The sequence below is a fragment of the Hemibagrus wyckioides genome, linkage group LG19 (genome assembly GCF_019097595.1).
Source record: "Hemibagrus wyckioides isolate EC202008001 linkage group LG19, SWU_Hwy_1.0, whole genome shotgun sequence".
NCBI lineage: Eukaryota > Metazoa > Chordata > Actinopteri > Siluriformes > Bagridae > Hemibagrus > Hemibagrus wyckioides.
This window is the reverse complement of record NC_080728.1, coordinates 3,249,155-3,267,547: the sequence shown is the minus strand read 5'-3', so window position 1 is coordinate 3,267,547 and position 18,393 is coordinate 3,249,155. Positions and strand designations below refer to the sequence as shown.

Genomic DNA, 18,393 nt, shown 5'->3' with positions numbered 1-18,393 from the left:
ATGAACATCTTTGGATTTGAGAATTCAGCTGCACTTTGGTATTACACAATCAGCACATGATCTCTGTAATTCTAGTAATTTCTTCCTGATACTGTACATACAAAATATATTGGGTTTGATTTATAAACCAGGCTCAGGTACGTAAAAACTGCACACACCTGAGGACCTCAGATTGTGAACTTGTGAGCAGGAGCCAGAATAATTGGCTCCGACGCCACCCACTAGCCATAACAAATCCTGCTGCTCATTATCCATGTTTAATTAAAGCAAGAGAGTAGCAGGTGTTTCCTCAGCAGCCACTGTATATCCTAGTACTCCAGCCTGCATCCATAGAGAGGATGTGCAAGAGTGAAGATGGCTGCATTCGAATGTGACAGATGAAATGGATACGGTTGTATCCTTCAAAAAGGCATGGGAAGCTGGCAGATTAAACCGTTGAGCAGCTTCAAGACGGTAACATGACGAGCATATACAGTATGTATACATGTGATTTTATCTAATCATACAGTAGATAATGTACCGTAGTCTTCCAGAGCTATGGATTATGTGATTAAAAATAAGAAATGCCACATTTTGATTGAATTGATCACTGGAGCTGTGCACCTCTCCAATAAACACAATATCTGCCAAAAAAAATAGACACAATAGTACAATAGTACAGCTATGAACAGGCAGCAGTGCAAATTGTCACATTTGTGGTGAACATAAATTAAGTTAGAGCTCTGTTGAGCTATTTTGGTTATTTATAGATATTAGAACCGTCAGCAGGGCTGGACTGGGACAATAATTCAAGCCAGAAATCTAGGTCCAAATATAGAGGCCCAAGCCACATTATATACACTGAACAGAAATCTCAAGGTAACACCTTTGGTCCCATTTTGCCATTTTGTTAAAAAACATTTTCTGGCACAGATCACTGTGGACTCTCAGCACATTTATTGAGCTGAATGATCAGCACGATTCATGTAGACAGGTGTTCCTTATTTTTGGAAAAATAAAAGCCTGCTCTGAAAATGTGCAGTTTTTGTTGAGTAGCACAATGCCCCAGATGTCACATATGAAGCTCAGTGAATGAAATGTCCACCTCAAATGCTGTGATTCTGGCAACCAACCGGCTGAAAAATGGCAGCCCAGGACTCCCATATAAGCCAATTTACCTGCAGGATTGTCTCACACAGACAGCTGATGAAACCGAATAATATCTACACAACCTTAGGAAAGGTCATCTGATGTCTTTATTAGCTGCATTGATCTAAATGTAGTTTGGCATCTTAAAAGACGTCAGAGGGCAAAACATTTATCGCAGATTTAAACTCTGATTTCTGTACTGAGCAGACGGCAGGCAGTGTGTATGATGCTGTGTGGGTGAACGTTCTACTGAATGTCATTATTGGAAACAGTGTTAGCATGGTGGTTATTATATGTAGCGGTTGGCATACATCATCAACCGCACAATAAGATCCTGACCACTTCATCTATAACTAGTACACATTTCGGTACAGTACACATTTCAGTAGAACAGTGCATGGCCATGTTATAGGGGTCTATACAAACTCCCAGGCAGCTCAAACTCCCTGTTCATTCATGGCCTGCATCCAGCAGCTTTGTTCTGCATTGGCTTGTAGAACAGTGTGTTTCAACTGCTGCCAATATTTCACAGGAAATCAGCATCTTGGTTAACTCTATGTGAATATGTGTTGCGCTGCTATAGACAAATATGTTAATGCTGTTGTTAAAAAGTTAGCAAAAGTTAATGTTGAAATTCTTGATCCAGACTGACTTGTTTTGGGGTAGCTATGGCCAACAGAGCTATATTTGATTTTATGCTGCAAGAATGCTTAAATAAATAAAGCTAATAAATCTTAATTTACTTACACACACACACACACACATACATATTTAACCCCATGATATGAAGCACTATTACTTTATAAAGCAAGATAAATTGAGAGTTTTGGGTCTTGATCATGGCTCATGTATATGTTGTTGCCTTCTTCACACTTGTGGAAAGCATGTGTCAACATTATTGTATAATATAATGCTCAGTAATTCTGAGGATTCGGCAGGTTTGGTAAAAGGGCTTTTGTTTTCCCTCACCACTCCACTGTTGCAGTTCTTAGCCATGTGCATCTATCCATTACTCATGTTTTGGTAGAGAACGTCACGGTAGAGTAACCTCATGATTAGTTGTTGGAGCAGAAATGAGGGGAAGTGGGTTGAATGGATGTGGCTGAGCTGTACTCTAGCAATGGGACTTCCAGCTCTTTTTGTGACACTTTCAGAAAAAAGACAGTAGACCGAACTGTCAAACATTGTTGCGGTCTTGTTTTTCACTTCCTTTTTTTCCTGCATAAAGAAGTTAGACAATAAAAACAATAAAATAAAAACATAAAGCATCATCCTCTACACCAACTAAACTCCTCATGCCTCAAAGTAATAATTGTTCTACTAACAGCAATATGACTACTGCTGGCATTCTAGCTGCCATAAACAAACTCATAGACGATTGTGCTAAGCATCTAAAAAAGAACAATGTAACTGGGCAGAATGTTACACGACTTGTTGAAATCAACAGACAGATATTAAGTATTGAAAAGAAAAAGAAAGTTTTATTTATCCTAATCATTTATCCTTTATCCATGGCCTTCTCTAATTCATTTTACTAGATACTGTACATTATCAGGAAGCATCAGTGCATCAGGTCTCACCAGTCGTGCAAAGAACAGGTCTCAATGTTGACAGTAAATAACAGCATTGCCTCTTCCAAGAACGAAATAAACACCAGCATCTACAGATATTAGAGAATCAGTTCTTGACATTCACCAGACTCATTCACGAATGGAACATCACAACTGTGTTTTTGATTACTTGATATTACACTGCAGCCTCATCAAACAGATCAAATCTCCCACTGGTCAGCCTGTCAGCCATTATTCAGACATGATGATTGAGCAAACATAACAACCGGACCAGATGATTTGTTCTTAAGAAGAACAAAGAAGTGATGAAGGTAGTAACACTGGGAAATATTCTCCCTGCACTGCAGCTAAGCATTGAAGAAATCAGTAGGTAATGCTAACTGACTGTGCTAACAAGATCAGACTGAAGAGCACTCTCCACCTTCACTGGCAAAGTGAGTTTGAATGAATTAAGACAAGCACTGGCTGAGCTCTTCATTATCAAAGGGCAAGAAGAGGAGAAAAGCTCACATGTTCTGCATGTGAATTGGGTGCTTATTGTTCTTCAATCGCCATGGAAGATGTTAAAGGACGAATAATTTGTTTGCAATTTTCTTTTTTCACTGCTAATATATTCTACAAAGTTTCTAAATCCCTGCATCCGGCAGTATTTTAAAATGAATAGTCTAGAGGAATGATATAACTGGACAATTGGCATCATTAATATCTAAACTTTATGGTTAAAAATAAAAAAAATAATAAATAAATAAATCACCTGCTCTTTTCCCAGTCTTCCACTGCTCTGTTTGGATCTATGATGGCTTCAGATTTCTGTTCTTGGATGACAGGAGTGGATCCTGATGTGGTCTTCAGCTGTTGTAACTCATCCACCTCAACACTTGATGTATTGTGCATGCTGAGATGCTTTTCTGCTCACCATGGTTGTAAAGAATGATTAGATTAAGTTACTATACTCTTCCTGTCAGTCTGATCATTCTCTTCTTCTGATTTGATCCCTTTCATCAAATGCAGATCCTCTGCATACAATATTTTTTTTTCCACACGGTTCTGTATAAACTCTAGAGAATCCTGTGTGTGAAATTCTCTGGAGATTTCTGAAATACTCAAACTAGTGCATCTGGTACCAACAACTATGCCACAGTTAAAATGACAGATATCAGACTTTTTCTTCATTCTGATGCTTGATGTGAAAATTAAAAGCTGCACACATGAATGGCTCATTAGATCATCTTCAATGCTGTGTATTTAGCTCCTGTGCCATAAATTGTTTTAGAGACTCACTTTAGTTAGGTTAACAGACCATTGTTGCAGACTCTGGAGGCTTTATTTTCGTAAATAAATGATATTTATGTAAGACATTGTGGGTTGATGGTTGAATTGCTTGAATTTGGCACCGTAATTGGATTAAGGTCAAATGGAAAACCGGAGCCGTAATCACTAGCCAGAGCCGGAACAAGCACACATCACAGCTACAATAGCCCAATTGGGGGGAAAAGGCAAATCAAATTGACAATAAAGAGAGGGTAAAGAAAGAGAGAGAGAGAGAGAGAGAGAGAGAGAGAGTGAATCGTGGGTATTCATGTGACAGTAGGTGTTTTAGATTCCAATCAGGAATCCAACAAGTACAAGTCAAGCAATCGACATCCAACAAAAACAAAGATATTTCTCAAGGCCATTTTTAAGTGAAGATCATGCCATAACCGAGCCTCTGTCTCAAGCTTCAAAGGTCTTGTTCAGATGACGAGTAATACACAAGACGCATGGGGGAACAAAAAGAAGCAGCTTTTCTGAGTAGAGGAAGTAAGCTTGTCCATGCTCTGAGATAAAACAGACTCTCCCTGGATCTATTCAGTCTGACAGCTAATACTATTATACAGATAAACATATGTGCAGCAGTGACAGATCTGTAGGATCTGTGTTTTGTAAAGGCAAAAAAGCATCGTTATTATCTTTGTAAGTTTTTTTTTTTTATCTTTTGTCATTCAATAGCATGTTTTTTGGGGGTGGAGGATGTAGCATTTCAAGCAGCACTAGACAGACCACTTGTAATATATATTTTGCTGACAAGCTATGTACTGAATAAAAAATGAGGCCATATTTGCATTTTAATATACCATTTTCCTGCAAAGAATTCTGAACGATAAACAATTTCCCAGCAAACACTTGAGTTTATTAAAGAGAATTTTTGGTTATATAAAAATGGACTTAGAAACCATTAAGCACACTGAGCATAGTGTCGATATCTACTTTTCTTTTCTGCTATCACACACACACACACACAGGGATTTTCTTCAGGTGTTCAAGTGTACTGCTTCACGCAATTCAAGACAGAGTTACACAATCACCTTCATTAAAAGAAAGATCAAGGCATGGAACATATTGCCATATACAGATATCATAGGAATGTTACTAGCAATAAGATGCAGAGACATAGAAAGAAAGCTTAAGCGGTTGGCAGTGCAAAAAATAGGCAAAGAGTCGCTAGGTTTTAAAAACATATACTAATACAAATAATAATAATAATACAAAAAAGTAATTAAGTTTTGTACATTACTTCATAAGACAGTATTTACAGAAGTGAGAAAGTATGTGCTTCCACACTACACTGTGTAGTAGAATTGTTGGCACTGACACATACATGGCACCGGTGGCTCAGGAGTGGGACCCTGTCGCAGTGTAGTTGGACATCTCCCTACGGATGGTGCTAAATGGAGACAGCTCCAGCTCGGTGGTACATTCATGCTCGTTATCGTCACTGCCCACCGCTGAGGACGCCGCCGCACCACACATATTTGTGCAACAGCAACAGCACTCTAGGAAAGCATGACCAAACGGTGGGCACAGGCAAAGCAGCAAGACGGGTGTGATCGCAGTGCGCAAGAAGAGTAAGAGCTGACCGAGTGTGCGCAGTACACCCACAATTTCCAGGTGCCCTATGTAGGCCGCCACCATGTTTGCGACGTTGTCGGGCACTGCACAGGCAGCATACACCACCGCCAGTGCCACGACAACGCAGTTCATGCGGCTCTCCAGGCGCATCTGCTTTTTGTTGGCGCGTGGGCATCCACGCTCGGCCTGGCGCATGCGGCGTGCTGTGGCTAACGAGCTGCCGATGGTAAACAGAGCAGGCAGGCAGAAATAGCACCCGAAGCACCACCAGAGCCTAGCACTCTCATACGCCAGGCCCAGAGTGTAAAGAGTCTCAGGCATTGAAGTGGAGATGCGTTCCAGACACCGCTCCACGTCCTCTGTGTCGGATTCCTTCACCAGCTGCCGGATCAGAAGTTCGGGGAGTGCCAAGAGTAACGCGCCAACCCAGATCACAGCAAGCTTAGCAGCAGCAGATGCACATGTCTCAATTGTTTCATAGTACATCTGTACGTTGGTGGCGGCACGGAATCGATCAATGCACAGGGCACAAATGGTGAAGGTGGTCACGCCCAGTGAGGCAATCTGAAAAACACATACAACAACACACATTAAGTCTTTAAGACATTACCAATTAACTGATCAAGTCTATATTTATTTTCAGCATGAGTATATGCATGAATCTGAAAATTTTACACAACCCCATGGAAATTAAAGGTTTTTGTAAAGTAAAAATATAAAAGATGAAAAGTCAACAAAAATGTTTTAGAAAAAATAGCAATATCCTTGTTGCATATATGCACACAGCCTTTTAGAATGAGGCATGGTATGAGCGGGACTCATGTACAAAAGTATTTCACATAAACCTGTTATCAGTTAAGTGATTCTGATTAACCCCAGATTAATCTCAGATGTTTTTTTCCTTCTAACTGCTGAAGCCATCAATTGCAGAAGAGCTTACAAATCATGTACAGGACCTTGATCTCAATCAGCAGAAGGGTACAAAAAAATTCTAAAAAACAAGTAGCATCGAACACCTTGAATCAACTAATGAGGAAAAATGCACCACAGCAACAGGACGTCCCTCCAAAACTGACAAGAGGACAAGAAGAAAATGATCAGGGAGACCTACATCAACATTAAAGCAGTTGCAGAAAAATCTGCAGGAAAGTACTGATTATTCTTTGCATGTGACAACAATCTCTCAAGGCCACCTAAAATCAACCCCAAACAATGCATCAAAATGTGTTCTGGTCTTTTCGGACTTTAATCTAAAAGATATGTTTGGTGCAAAAACAAGAAAACTCATCACCCAAAGAACACCATAACCACAGTGAAGCATGGTGCTGGCAGCATCATGCTCTGAGGTTATGAGACTGGAGCTCTAGTAAAGATGCCGAGGCAGATAACCAAAGATGAAAAAAAAAATACGGAATGAGAATGATGAAAATCACCTTCTAGCATGATAATGGCACAAAGCATAAATCCAAGTCAAGAAAGGAACGGGTTCAGGAGATGATCAATAAGTAATATTCCAGTCAGAAATTCCTATAAAAAAGAACCTATGGAAAAGCTTCTCATTGGAGAGATCCCATTAACATTGACATCTGGAGCATTTTTGCAAGGAGTGGATTAAAATGACTACATCAGGATGTGATAATTTACCCCAAACACTGAGTGCTGTATTTCTACCAAAAGATGCATTAACAAAGTATTAGTTAAGGGGTATGTACATTTATGCAACACAGTAAGCGTTTACCTAAAAGATAACTATTTTTTTTTTTTTTTTTACTTTTTTTAGTCTTAATTTCTTTGCTTGTTACGCTATATAGCCAAAGATATGTGCACCCCTGACCATCACACTCATATGTGCTTCTTGCCCAAACTATAACTACAAAGTAGGAAGTACACAATTGTATAGGAAGCTCAAAGAGACCCAAACCCTGTTCCAGCATGACAATGTCCCTGTGCACAAATCAGACATGATGTGTTAAAGTTGGAGAGGAAGAACCGGAGTGTCCAGCACAGAGCCCTGACTCTGACTCAACCCCAGTGAACACTTTTAGGATGAACTGGAACACCGACTGAACCCCAGACCTCCTCACTTTTACAACATCAGTGTCTGACCTCATTAATACTCCAAAATCTAGCAGGAAGCCTTCCCAGAAGAGTGGAGGTTATTGTAACAGTGAAGTAGGGACTCAATCTGGAATGTGATGTTTAAACAGTACAAAAAGGTCAGGTGACCACATGCTTTTTGGCAATATAGCGTAGAAAGGATTAAAAAGGTTAAAAAACGTGTGACACGAGTTACCTTGGTTTCAATTTTTACATCACAAAAACATGCTATTTTAACAAGGGCATGTAGACATTTTTATATCCACTGTATATGTGCAATATGGCCAATTTCCTTTTACATGCTGCATGCAGTTCTGATACATACATGTTGTTACAGCATGACACATATGTTGCCTAAAATTCCTGTGTACATATGATGAATGAAAGGTTGAAACGCCGTCCTTCAACAAAGGCCAGGATTCAGCATTTGCATTTGAGCATGCTGGCATTTTCAAAAGAACGATTACAAAACCTTATGCAGCATTGTAAATGTTAAAAATGTGTTCTCTGCTGAGGCACCAGCCTTATCTTCAGGCTAAATTATGTTTGACAGACAGGTGAACCTAGTTCAACAGCTGGGAACAATTCCCATGTGGTATTCATGTGTTGACAGGTTTGTGAAACATCAAAAAAAACCGTGTTCTTGTCACACCCTGCTTTACACAAGTGTTAAAAGGAACACATGTACTGCGTAATTTCACCTATATATACCATATTTTACCAGAAGTAAACACTCAATTCCAGCTCATAAGATGGATCTATTCCAACTATGACGCATAAAAAGCCTTGCTACATACCACCCTAGCCGGTATTTCATGTGTGTGTGTGTGTGTGTGTGTTTTGGGGGGCGGGCAGGACTAACAGACACATTAACATTAACACTGAGAAAATCTTTTAGAAAATCTGCATGCTGTTTTTTTCTGCATCGTGACCAAAAGCATAAAATGTCCAGAAGCCATTATGAATCATAACATCCATTATGATCCAGTAATGGCAAGGTATTAATTAATCTTTTTTGACTGGTGATCCATTAGCACTCATTCAATAAGTGCAATCTTTATCAGTGAAAAGAGGCCAGCTGCTGTTTGACTGAGCAACACTACTACTGCATTTACAATATTAAGTATTTATGTATGGCGGTCTATTAACTGCATGAATCAGTCCCTGGGCCCCACTTTTCTGCCATATGATGTAGTTCATTTAACTGCAGCAAGTGAACCATATCTGCTTTGCATTATTTCTTTTTATATGTGAGCTGCTTAAAACTGCCCTGTGACCCTGTTCAAACGTGGTATTAACATCTGTCTCGAGTGATCCCATCACAAGAGGACAGGAGAATCACACAGCCGTTTGCACCTGCCATTTTCAATGCGTCTCCAGTGACCACACGTGACTGTGATTTTATACATTTGCACTGCAAGAAGGATATCAGACACGTTTATTGCCAGCCTTCCAGTGCATTTGTTTTTCGGAAAGAAATGCACCATGAATCATGCCTGTAAGGACTGCATCAAAAGTTTCAATCATTTGTCTGATAACAAACATAGAAATAAACTGGACATGACACGAAACGAGTAAAACGTTAGTCTCTGCTGTTATAGCATTGGTATTATTAATTAGCCTAGCCATGGAGAACTCCAGTGGTTAGAATGACTTCCAAACAGTTTTGTGATCATTACATATTTCTAGTTAGGACAATGATGCAGTCAATCCGGTGGTTTCTTGGGATGAACTGAGACCCCTGGACTTGTACACATGCAATGGGTTCACCCAGGACACGTTAATACCAAGTGTGAACAGTGCCTGTGCCGAGGTGATTTTTGTGATTTCTATGTGCATTTGGTGTTTTTATAATTTTCTCTTTTCTCTGACACCCCCCCCAGACAAAGTTATTTTTTCCTTTACTTTTGTGCAATATAAAACCAAATCTGAACTGTTAATATGCAAACCAAAACCATCAATCACTCATTCAGACACAAGTGGGAAAACAACCTTAGTTTGCTCCTTCTCAGTCGCAATCAATGACACTGTGCCAACTGTGCATGGTACACTGGGCCATTCAGGTTTCCCAGCAGCAGATGATATACCACTCAGTGCTACTGGCTTCCATTATGGTCCATTAAACTCCTGATTAAGAGCTTTTAGCCCAATGACAGCAGCAGTTATTAATCTGCCTTTAGTGGCTTTCATACGGGGTTCTTGTGGGAATGGAGGGGGCAGTTTGGTGTAGGTGTGTGGCAATAACTCTTCTCTACTGATGAATGGGATTACATTGCGGGAGTGCAGGACAGTATGGGGAGTGGGCTATAGACAAAAGCCTTAATGGGTACAGTGTTTTATGTGAAACAGTCAAACACATAAATTCTCCTGAATTAGTGGCTCCAATGTAGGAAGCCAATACTGAGTATGATGCATAGACCAATGGGAGTAAATCTTAAACTACAAACATTCTACAAATGTGACAAACTGCAATCATTAGATACCACTCTCAACATGTTTACATTTATATACAGTCAATTAAACTCTAATGTCACCTAAAGGAATTCAGACATTATGATGGCCAAAAGGATAAAGTTATGGATGGATTGAATCAGTGACTTGGGGACAAAATGGATATTTCTGCCTGTTCAACTATTCGAGTATAGATAACACTACTTAGAAAAAAATGGTGTGTGTGTGTTAGGATATATACATTTCTTGAGCTATAATAAAAATAGCAGGATTATGTGAAATCAACATTTCATTACCAACTGAATCTTGCAAGTACAGACATAAAAGTGCTTTGGTCAGCTAGTAGGAGTGAAGTGAACATCCTTGCTTCGTATCTGGAATGTCAACATGCCTGGGCTTGATGTGTGCAACCTCTAAAACAAGGGTGTCAACCTCAGAACCTGCCTGGCTCACATCAGCATTTCTGTCAGTTCCTCCAGGGCCACAAACTAAGGCTAATTTTTAAGCACATTATTGTTTACTTCATTGATGAACACTAATAATTGATAACAATTTGCTGAAAGTGAATGAAAATGACTTCTGTACTGTTGTAGAGAATAAGACTGTCTCTTGTATTAAATACTGGATTATGCTGAAACAAATGTACAATTTATACATACAGTACAAATATTCGCGACAAACTGTATGCAATTTTTTTTGTAAAAAATTGATAATTCAACCCAACCTCACGTATCTATTTTCCAAACAACAGAAATAAATAACAGGAAGAAAAGTGTAGGCAAATCTGTGAGACAGATCTTTTGTTTTTGGGTAAAATCAACTTTAAAAAAAAACAACAAAAACAAAAAAACATTTGTAGGTCTCTACACTGGGTGATAGATTACTAAATCACACTAAAGATCAGCCCATAACAGACGCATCTGTGTTTAACAGTGTTTCAGCACTGTGACATGTCTGCACGTGTGCAGTGGTACATACAACACGTGTATTCCACATACTGTCAGGTTCATAATTATATCGACATTGACAAAGTAATTATTTCCCCAGTGAAGAAAACCACCTTCACAGCAGTTGGCCAGACAAATACACCCTCCAGGAGATAGGTGTATCTGTGTCAAAGTCAACATTCAAGAGAAAGCTTCAACAGAATACATGCAGAGGGTTTACCGTATGATGTAAATCAGTACCAAGCCTCAAAATAGGAGGACCAGATCAGAGTTTACCAACAACCTCTAACAAAGCCTGACAGATGAGACAAAGAACAAATTGCAGAGTGATGGGAAGAGAAGAGCATGGAGAAGTGAAGGAACTGCTCACAATGACGCCTACTACCTCATCTTATAACGTGGGTGTGTATTACTGCCAATGAAGCTGGTTCCCTTGCATCTATTGATTATGTGACTGCAGACAAAAAAGGGCTGAATTTTATACAGCTATATTATGTGCTTAATTTCAGCCAGATGCTTCAAGATTCAAGAAGCTTTTATTGTCATTTCAACCACATATAGTGAAATGAAACAACGTTTCTCCAGGACCTGGTGCTACATAAACATACAACAACAAGTTCAACACAAAACAACAAACACCACCACAGAGCTAGGACAGGAGTTTGTCTTAGCCACGTAAAGTGCACAGTGTGCAGCTAGGTGCAAACAGAGCATAGACAAGACAGTGCAAAAAAGACAATAAATACAATAAAGACAACACAAAAGAACACAGGACACTTAGCGCAGAAAAGAAATAAAAGAACGTGTACTGGAATGTAAGTGAAATAAAATAGATAAAGTGAAATGATGTAAAAAATAAAAAAAAAGTATTGTGCAAAAATATTGTGCAAAAACTCATTAGATAGGGCTTAATGTGGCAGATGGACAATGACGTTTAGAATTGGATGGCACACTTTGAAAGCCAAGACTTTTTAAAGCAAAGAAGCAGAATGTTCTCAGTGTCACCATCACTTTTCAGAGAAATGTAACTCATACTCAAAAAGTCTCGGGAACTCACTAGATGATGTCAGTCTCATATTAAATTATTCATCGTGATCACTGGGATATCAAATTACAATTCAGGGCAGAAGGATGGTTAGATAGAATAGGTTCATCAGAATAGAAAATATTGTATAAATTATTATTATTAAAAGTATAATTTGTTCTTTAATAATTTAATTCTAATACAAAAAAGTCACCTTTGCAAATGGCACCACAAACTAAGCTTTTGCACATTTATAATACAAATACTTTCTATCAAAATCAGTGACAGTGAGTACACCTGAAAAGTGCATAGTCAGGAGGGAAACAGCTACTCAAATATATTGCTGAGAAACAGTGGTGATCAGTGATTGGTCATTTGAAACAGTCGTGATCAGTGATTGGTTGTTGAGCGCAATGGTTATCAATAATGTGATTATTAACGTTTGCTCTAAAAGTGGCTAGATTTGTCACTAGATTATTTTTTAAATTAAAGCCACTAAAGTCTATAAGTTGGCAACAATGTTCTCCAGTGGCCAATAATTAAAGGCGTTTTCAGTAATGGCCTTGCAGAGCATCACTGGGGAAGAAACCAAGAGTCTGGGGATGACTATGGGCTCCAGACTTCAGGCAGCATTTATTGCAAAGGATTTCCAATTTAATGATTACTCTAGTTTGTCCAATTATTTTTGGTCCCTAATAAGGAGATTGTACAGTGCTATAAGTCCTACATCATTCACCCAATTTGGATATGAAGACTTTAACGCAATGCTGAAAGTTAAAGGCTACAATTCAATTCAGTAGTTCATTTTAACTCCTATATTAGACAGCTAAAATATTAAAGGAATTGTGAATGTTCAAATATTTTAAGGATATTTATGTCCATTAGCAGTTTCAGCATCACTTCTGCAAGCTTTCACTGGCTGAATTAAACAAGGCACTAGGCTGAAGAGTTTACTGACAAAGCACCTTAACTCATGTGTCTTAGTGGGAAATTTCTCATAATGAATGCTTATGCACATAGTTCCACATAGTTCTTGTAGAATTCTCAGTTTAAACAAACTTAATTTTCACTGGCATAAAATGTATTTGTGCAGGAGAAAAATTGCTTACTACAGCTTAAGCTGTCTTCACGAGGGAAATTTTTTTTTGTGCTGACATGAGTGTAGAGCCAGGCAATATGATATACTGATATCTTGATCAATTACATCACAGCACATTTTTCAGAAATGTTGTCAGTAATGTGATAATGATTAATAACAGTGGAAGTAGCTGTTTTATGTTTATGTTTTGTACTGTTAACGTTTATACTGTACAATTTTAAAATTTTGTTCACACACACACACACACACTCTGGATATATTAACTTCCCGATGAATATTCCCTGTTTTGCTCTACTGCAACAAGTACATCAGAATCGGGTTTTATGTTCAGGTTGGGAATAAAGTATTTGGATGTCCTCAGAATTAATTGAAAGTAAAAAAAAAAAGTCTAAAAACTGTGTAAGTATTCACCATCTCAGTGGGAATTGTCCTTTTGCAGCAATTAAAGAGCTGTCTCGGATGGATCTCCATGATCTTTGCACATTCTGATTTTGGCATTTTCTTCCATTTTGCAATGTAGATTTTTTGAGGTTGGTGGTCAGCAATTTTCAGGTCATGCTACACAGATTTTCCATTGGATTAGCCCATTCCAAAACATAAATCTTTTTCCTCCCTAAGTCATTCATTTGTAGTTTTTGCCTTTATTCTTGGGCTCACTGTTCTGTTGGAATAGAGAATTCTCTCTAAATGCAGATGACTGGCAGTTTGGACTGGATTCTCTTTAGCAATCTGCTCAACTTTGGCTTCAACCATGTTGCTTGTAATGGCAAGCAGTTTTCCAGCTCTTCCTGCTGAAAGCAACGTGTGCTCGATCACAGGAATGGTGTTACCTGGATATTGGGCTGTATTTGGGTTGTGCCAAACATAATGCTTTGGCTTTCGATCAAATGGCTCAACGTCAGTCTGATTAGACTACAAGATATTTTTCAAAAAGCTGTAACATGGTCTTTCTCTGAGGAGGCTTTCACCTGGACTCTCCCCCATAAAGGCCAGATCTGTGAAGGAGCTGATGATATTATTGAAGTCTGCCCAGCTTCTCCAATTTCAGCTCTGTAACTACTTCAGTGTTGTAGCTGGATGCCTGAACACTTCTCTTGACAATTGCCCTTCCTGCCCGAGCATTCATTCTGACCTTGGTCTTGGAAGGGCCTGAGTTGCACCATATATCACAGTATTCCAATGAAAGCTCAAAGCCTTTTTTCGTCTTAAACGTCAGCTCAAATCTCCATGGGTCAATTTCTTACTGGTTATGATGGCAGGATCTGATCCGCCATTTTAGCTGAGGGAGCTCCTAAATACAGAGATATTTACTGTGCATGCAAATAATTGGGCAGGAAAATGAACACAGGTATACTCTGATGTTTAAACATGTTTAGTATTAGCTTTTGAAAAGTAAAGACTATGAAAAATATATATATTTATATAATTCCAAGGACGTCTAAATAATTTATTTAATATTGATTTAATATTACATAGAGAATTACTTCGAAATGAGCAAAAAATGCCATTCTGATGTACATAAATATGAGTTTGAAGAAAAACAGTAACTGTGGTGAATACTTGCTGGAGGCACTATATATTGTTCACACATGTAGATACAGTACATACACATCTTACAGTGACTGATTTTGAAGATATTAAAATGTTTCACAGATTTTTAAAATGCAACATAATTTTGCAGCCAATTTTGCCAGTGGTCTATGAAGATACACAGTACATTGTGAAATGTCTTCTAATATGATGGTAAGGAATTTACATTTATTCATGTGGCAGATGTTTTTTATCTAAAAAACAAAACTAAGTGTCAACTGTATGGATTGAATTTTTTTTTTTGCTTTAGTGCTTAGTCCAACATTTAGGCTACAGACAGGTCAGCCCTCTAAACACACTTCTGGTCTCAGATAAATGACCATGTGCTGGTTCTCATTATACTTTGTTAGATGGCATTGAATTAGGCATCCACTGACAGAACATACTATTTATTTCAACCATCAACTCAAAGCTGAAGGCAAACATATACACACATCTCAGACTCTCAGGTTCTAACACACACTATCAAATCCAAACAGACAGACATGCCTACACAAAGCAACACACTTACACACACTATCCAATGCAGATTGTATTAAGAGGGATATGAACAGATTTATTCATAAATTGTTCAAATGAGCATTTACACAAGAAATTTGGTATTTGTGAAAATTGTATTGTATGTTTTGTACACTTTTTTGGGTCAGAATTTTTGGAAATTTGGTGAAAATGTTTTGTTCAGTTTGGCTTACACAAAAAAATGTAGACAAAACATTACTAAAAACTGAAAAATGAGCCATGTCGTATTAAGCTTCATAATAATCTCTTAATTCTTCGTAGTCCTCAATTACATATAACATTTACAGAAACTTTTTATTTTTGCTCTGCCTTGCATAAATATTCACCTACACTGTCCTGTTACATTTTGTAATGTTACAAATTTGGAAATAAAACTGCAATCATATGTCATGTATCACACAAAATACTGCATGACCCCGAAGTGGTGGAGGAAAAAAATCAATTAGTTAATTACTAATAAAATTTTTAAGCTATGATAAAGCTCAGTGTTCAGCTCTATGATGCTACCACTTCTCTTCAACCAGAAAACACCATCCCTGGCCTGAAGCATGGTGGTGGTAGCACAGTAAACAGTGTTTCACATGATAACACAGTAAAAGATAAGGGCAAGATGGAAGGAGCAAAATGTTGTACAAATAGAAGATAAGCTGCTCCAGTCTGCAAGATACAACGGCCACAGATGTTTATGTTTTAAAATGAGGAAAGTTAATTAGGGTACACTGACCCTTTGCTGAAACTAGACTTTACTGGTTGTATGCCAAGGGCATAACAGATCCATGCAACCCAGATTTTGTAGTGTCTGTGTGTAGGTCTGCATGAGAAGATGTGCAGATTCTAGACCTGGATGCTCGTTTTCCTGTGAATCAGTCTGCAACTGTAGTGCTTTAACTGTTATACTATCTAATAAACACATTCACGCTTAGAAAAAACAATACTGTTAAAGAGAATATATTTACAGTGAACGAAGGGTTGACACAAAAATATTATATACACACATAATGAACCTTTTGTGTTTTTCCACCTCAGTCCTGGATGCACTCATTTTGCACTGCACATTTTAATGATTTTCTTGTTCTCATGTATGCATATTAACATGATACAGGCTAATTAACAAATTAATAAGGATCAGAATCATGATCAAGAAAATATGTAAATTGTGCAACAACGACATAAATATAAAAGATAATAGAACTATAGTTTGACCAGCTTAATTACCTCAATGTAGGGGATAACTTTACAGGTGAAGTGGCCCAGTAGATAGGTTTTAGTCAGCTCGTGGAACACCACAAGGGGCATGCAGAGCAACAACACGGCCAGATCCCAGACAGCCAGGTTAGCTAAAAGGGCGTTGGAGATGCTCCTCATGTAATAGTTATGGCACACAATGCACATGACTGCAACATTTCCAATGATCCCTATCACAAAAATGAGTACAGAGAAACATGTGATGGCGTAGGCTGTGTACGTTTCGCTCGTAACCGGATAGAATGGGTTAGGGAAATACTCATTTTCCTCGTCTTCAGGGTATGGTGGGGTCATAGGTGTTGCATCCCATGGGTTATCTGGGGCCATGCGCCTGGTGTAAAACTCCACATGTTTGGTTATGTCAAAAGGGAAATCTGTGGCGGCGAGGGCCAAGGGCTTGGGCATCGGTTCCCACCATGTTAAAGGTGAAGTGAGAGCATTCGCAGACATCTTCGTACTTCCAGTTCCTCTCTTCTTTACTTCCCATGTCAGTTTCTTGTGCCGTTCCTTTGCACCTCTTCTGTGCCTGTGGTTTCTCTCATGTTCATTGAACTTTTTCCATATCTTGTAGTGATTGTGGACCGCCTTTTCTCCATGGGTGGTCCTGTCCATCCTGTGTGACAGAAAGTAACATCCCGACTTTTTAAATTTGCATCTTCGACTGAAATGTGTATCATTACCGCTGTTCAGTAATAACGGCATCCTGGCATCCTGGGAGGGCGTCCACTGAGGTGGACCTGTGGCTTGTCTCCTCGCATACCGCATGGCGCTGGATGCCTTGGTGTGGACATCGTCCCCGTCCGCCAGAGCCACAAGGGTCGCAAGGAAAAAAATATTTTTTATAAAGCAAACCTGCATCGTCAGTGTCACTTTCTGGTGCTGATGATATTTAAATCAACACATCACATCGTGCAGCTGCACTGGAAAAGCGATCGGTCCGCTCAACATTGTTTATTATTATTATTATTACTATTATTATTATTATTATTATTAAATAAGCTGATTTTATTCACCAATCAACAACCTGTCAAAATTTCCACGCACGGGCTTCGCCTTCATCTAAACAGATGCACTATGCAGCATGGACGATAAAATAGATCAGTCCATGCACCTGAGCACCTTGTTCAGAATAAAATTCCTTCTCCATACACATATTTTTTCCTGTAATCGGAAGGTGCTCACACAATGAAGGTCCACGCCAGAGGAAAGCGACAAGTAGTCTATGTTTGCATCCCTCCTGTGTCTCGGGCGCGCCCACCTGAATCCTTGTAGAATGGGGAAAAATCAGTGAGTTCACAGCGACTCCGTTTCTTTCTGCACAAAAAAAAACAAAACAAAACAAAACAAAATGGACACTAGGACACCCGCGAGAGGGTGTAGTGCTCTCTGATCAGTCCGACTGTATAAACACAAAGATGAACCCCGCCGATAAAATCTGAGCTCCACACTTCCGCGGTTAACTAACCCCGAACCGCCATAGCACAGCCACCAGCAGCAGACCACGCCCCCGCGTCACCGCCGCTGCCAGGCAACCACGCCCACTCCGTGTCATTATGTTCTTCAGCGTTATAAAGTTAACAGTTATCATACGGTCCCATACTGATCCGTTATTACCGTCATTATATCGGATCTATCCAAAATCTCAAAACAACTGCAATGTTACTACTACCTGTAACTACACTACACCACATCTGGACTATAGAAAATAATACATACTGTAATATACCTGCACTATAATATAACTACACCACACCTCACCATCACATCCATGTGTGTTTGTTGAATATGGATGAGGTCAGGGCTCTGTGAAGTCCACTCGAGTTCTTCCACTCC

General features: G+C 39.0%; 1 protein-coding gene across 1 annotated transcript; it reads right to left on the bottom strand.

The window, feature by feature from the left end:
- Positions 1 to 4,847: 4,847 nt before the first annotated feature.
- On the bottom strand, positions 4,848 to 18,063 carry gpr37b (G protein-coupled receptor 37b). Its single transcript, XM_058417041.1, has 2 exons — positions 16,531 to 18,063; positions 4,848 to 6,152 (listed from the first exon to the last, which is right to left on the bottom strand). Exons 1-2 carry the CDS (start codon positions 17,416 to 17,418, stop codon positions 5,352 to 5,354), a joined length of 1,689 nt encoding a protein of 562 aa, XP_058273024.1. The 5' UTR covers positions 17,419 to 18,063; the 3' UTR covers positions 4,848 to 5,351.
- Between the last annotated feature and the right edge of the window lie 330 nt (positions 18,064 to 18,393).

Coding starts and splice junctions, on each gene's coding strand:
- gpr37b (XM_058417041.1), bottom strand. CDS start 17,418: ATGCAGGTTTGCTTTATAAAAAATATTTTTTTCCTTGCGACCCTTGTG. Junction 6,153..16,530: donor AAGTTATCCCCTACATTGAG/GTAATTAAGCTG, acceptor TGTGTTTTTCAG/ATTGCCTCACTGGGCGTGAC.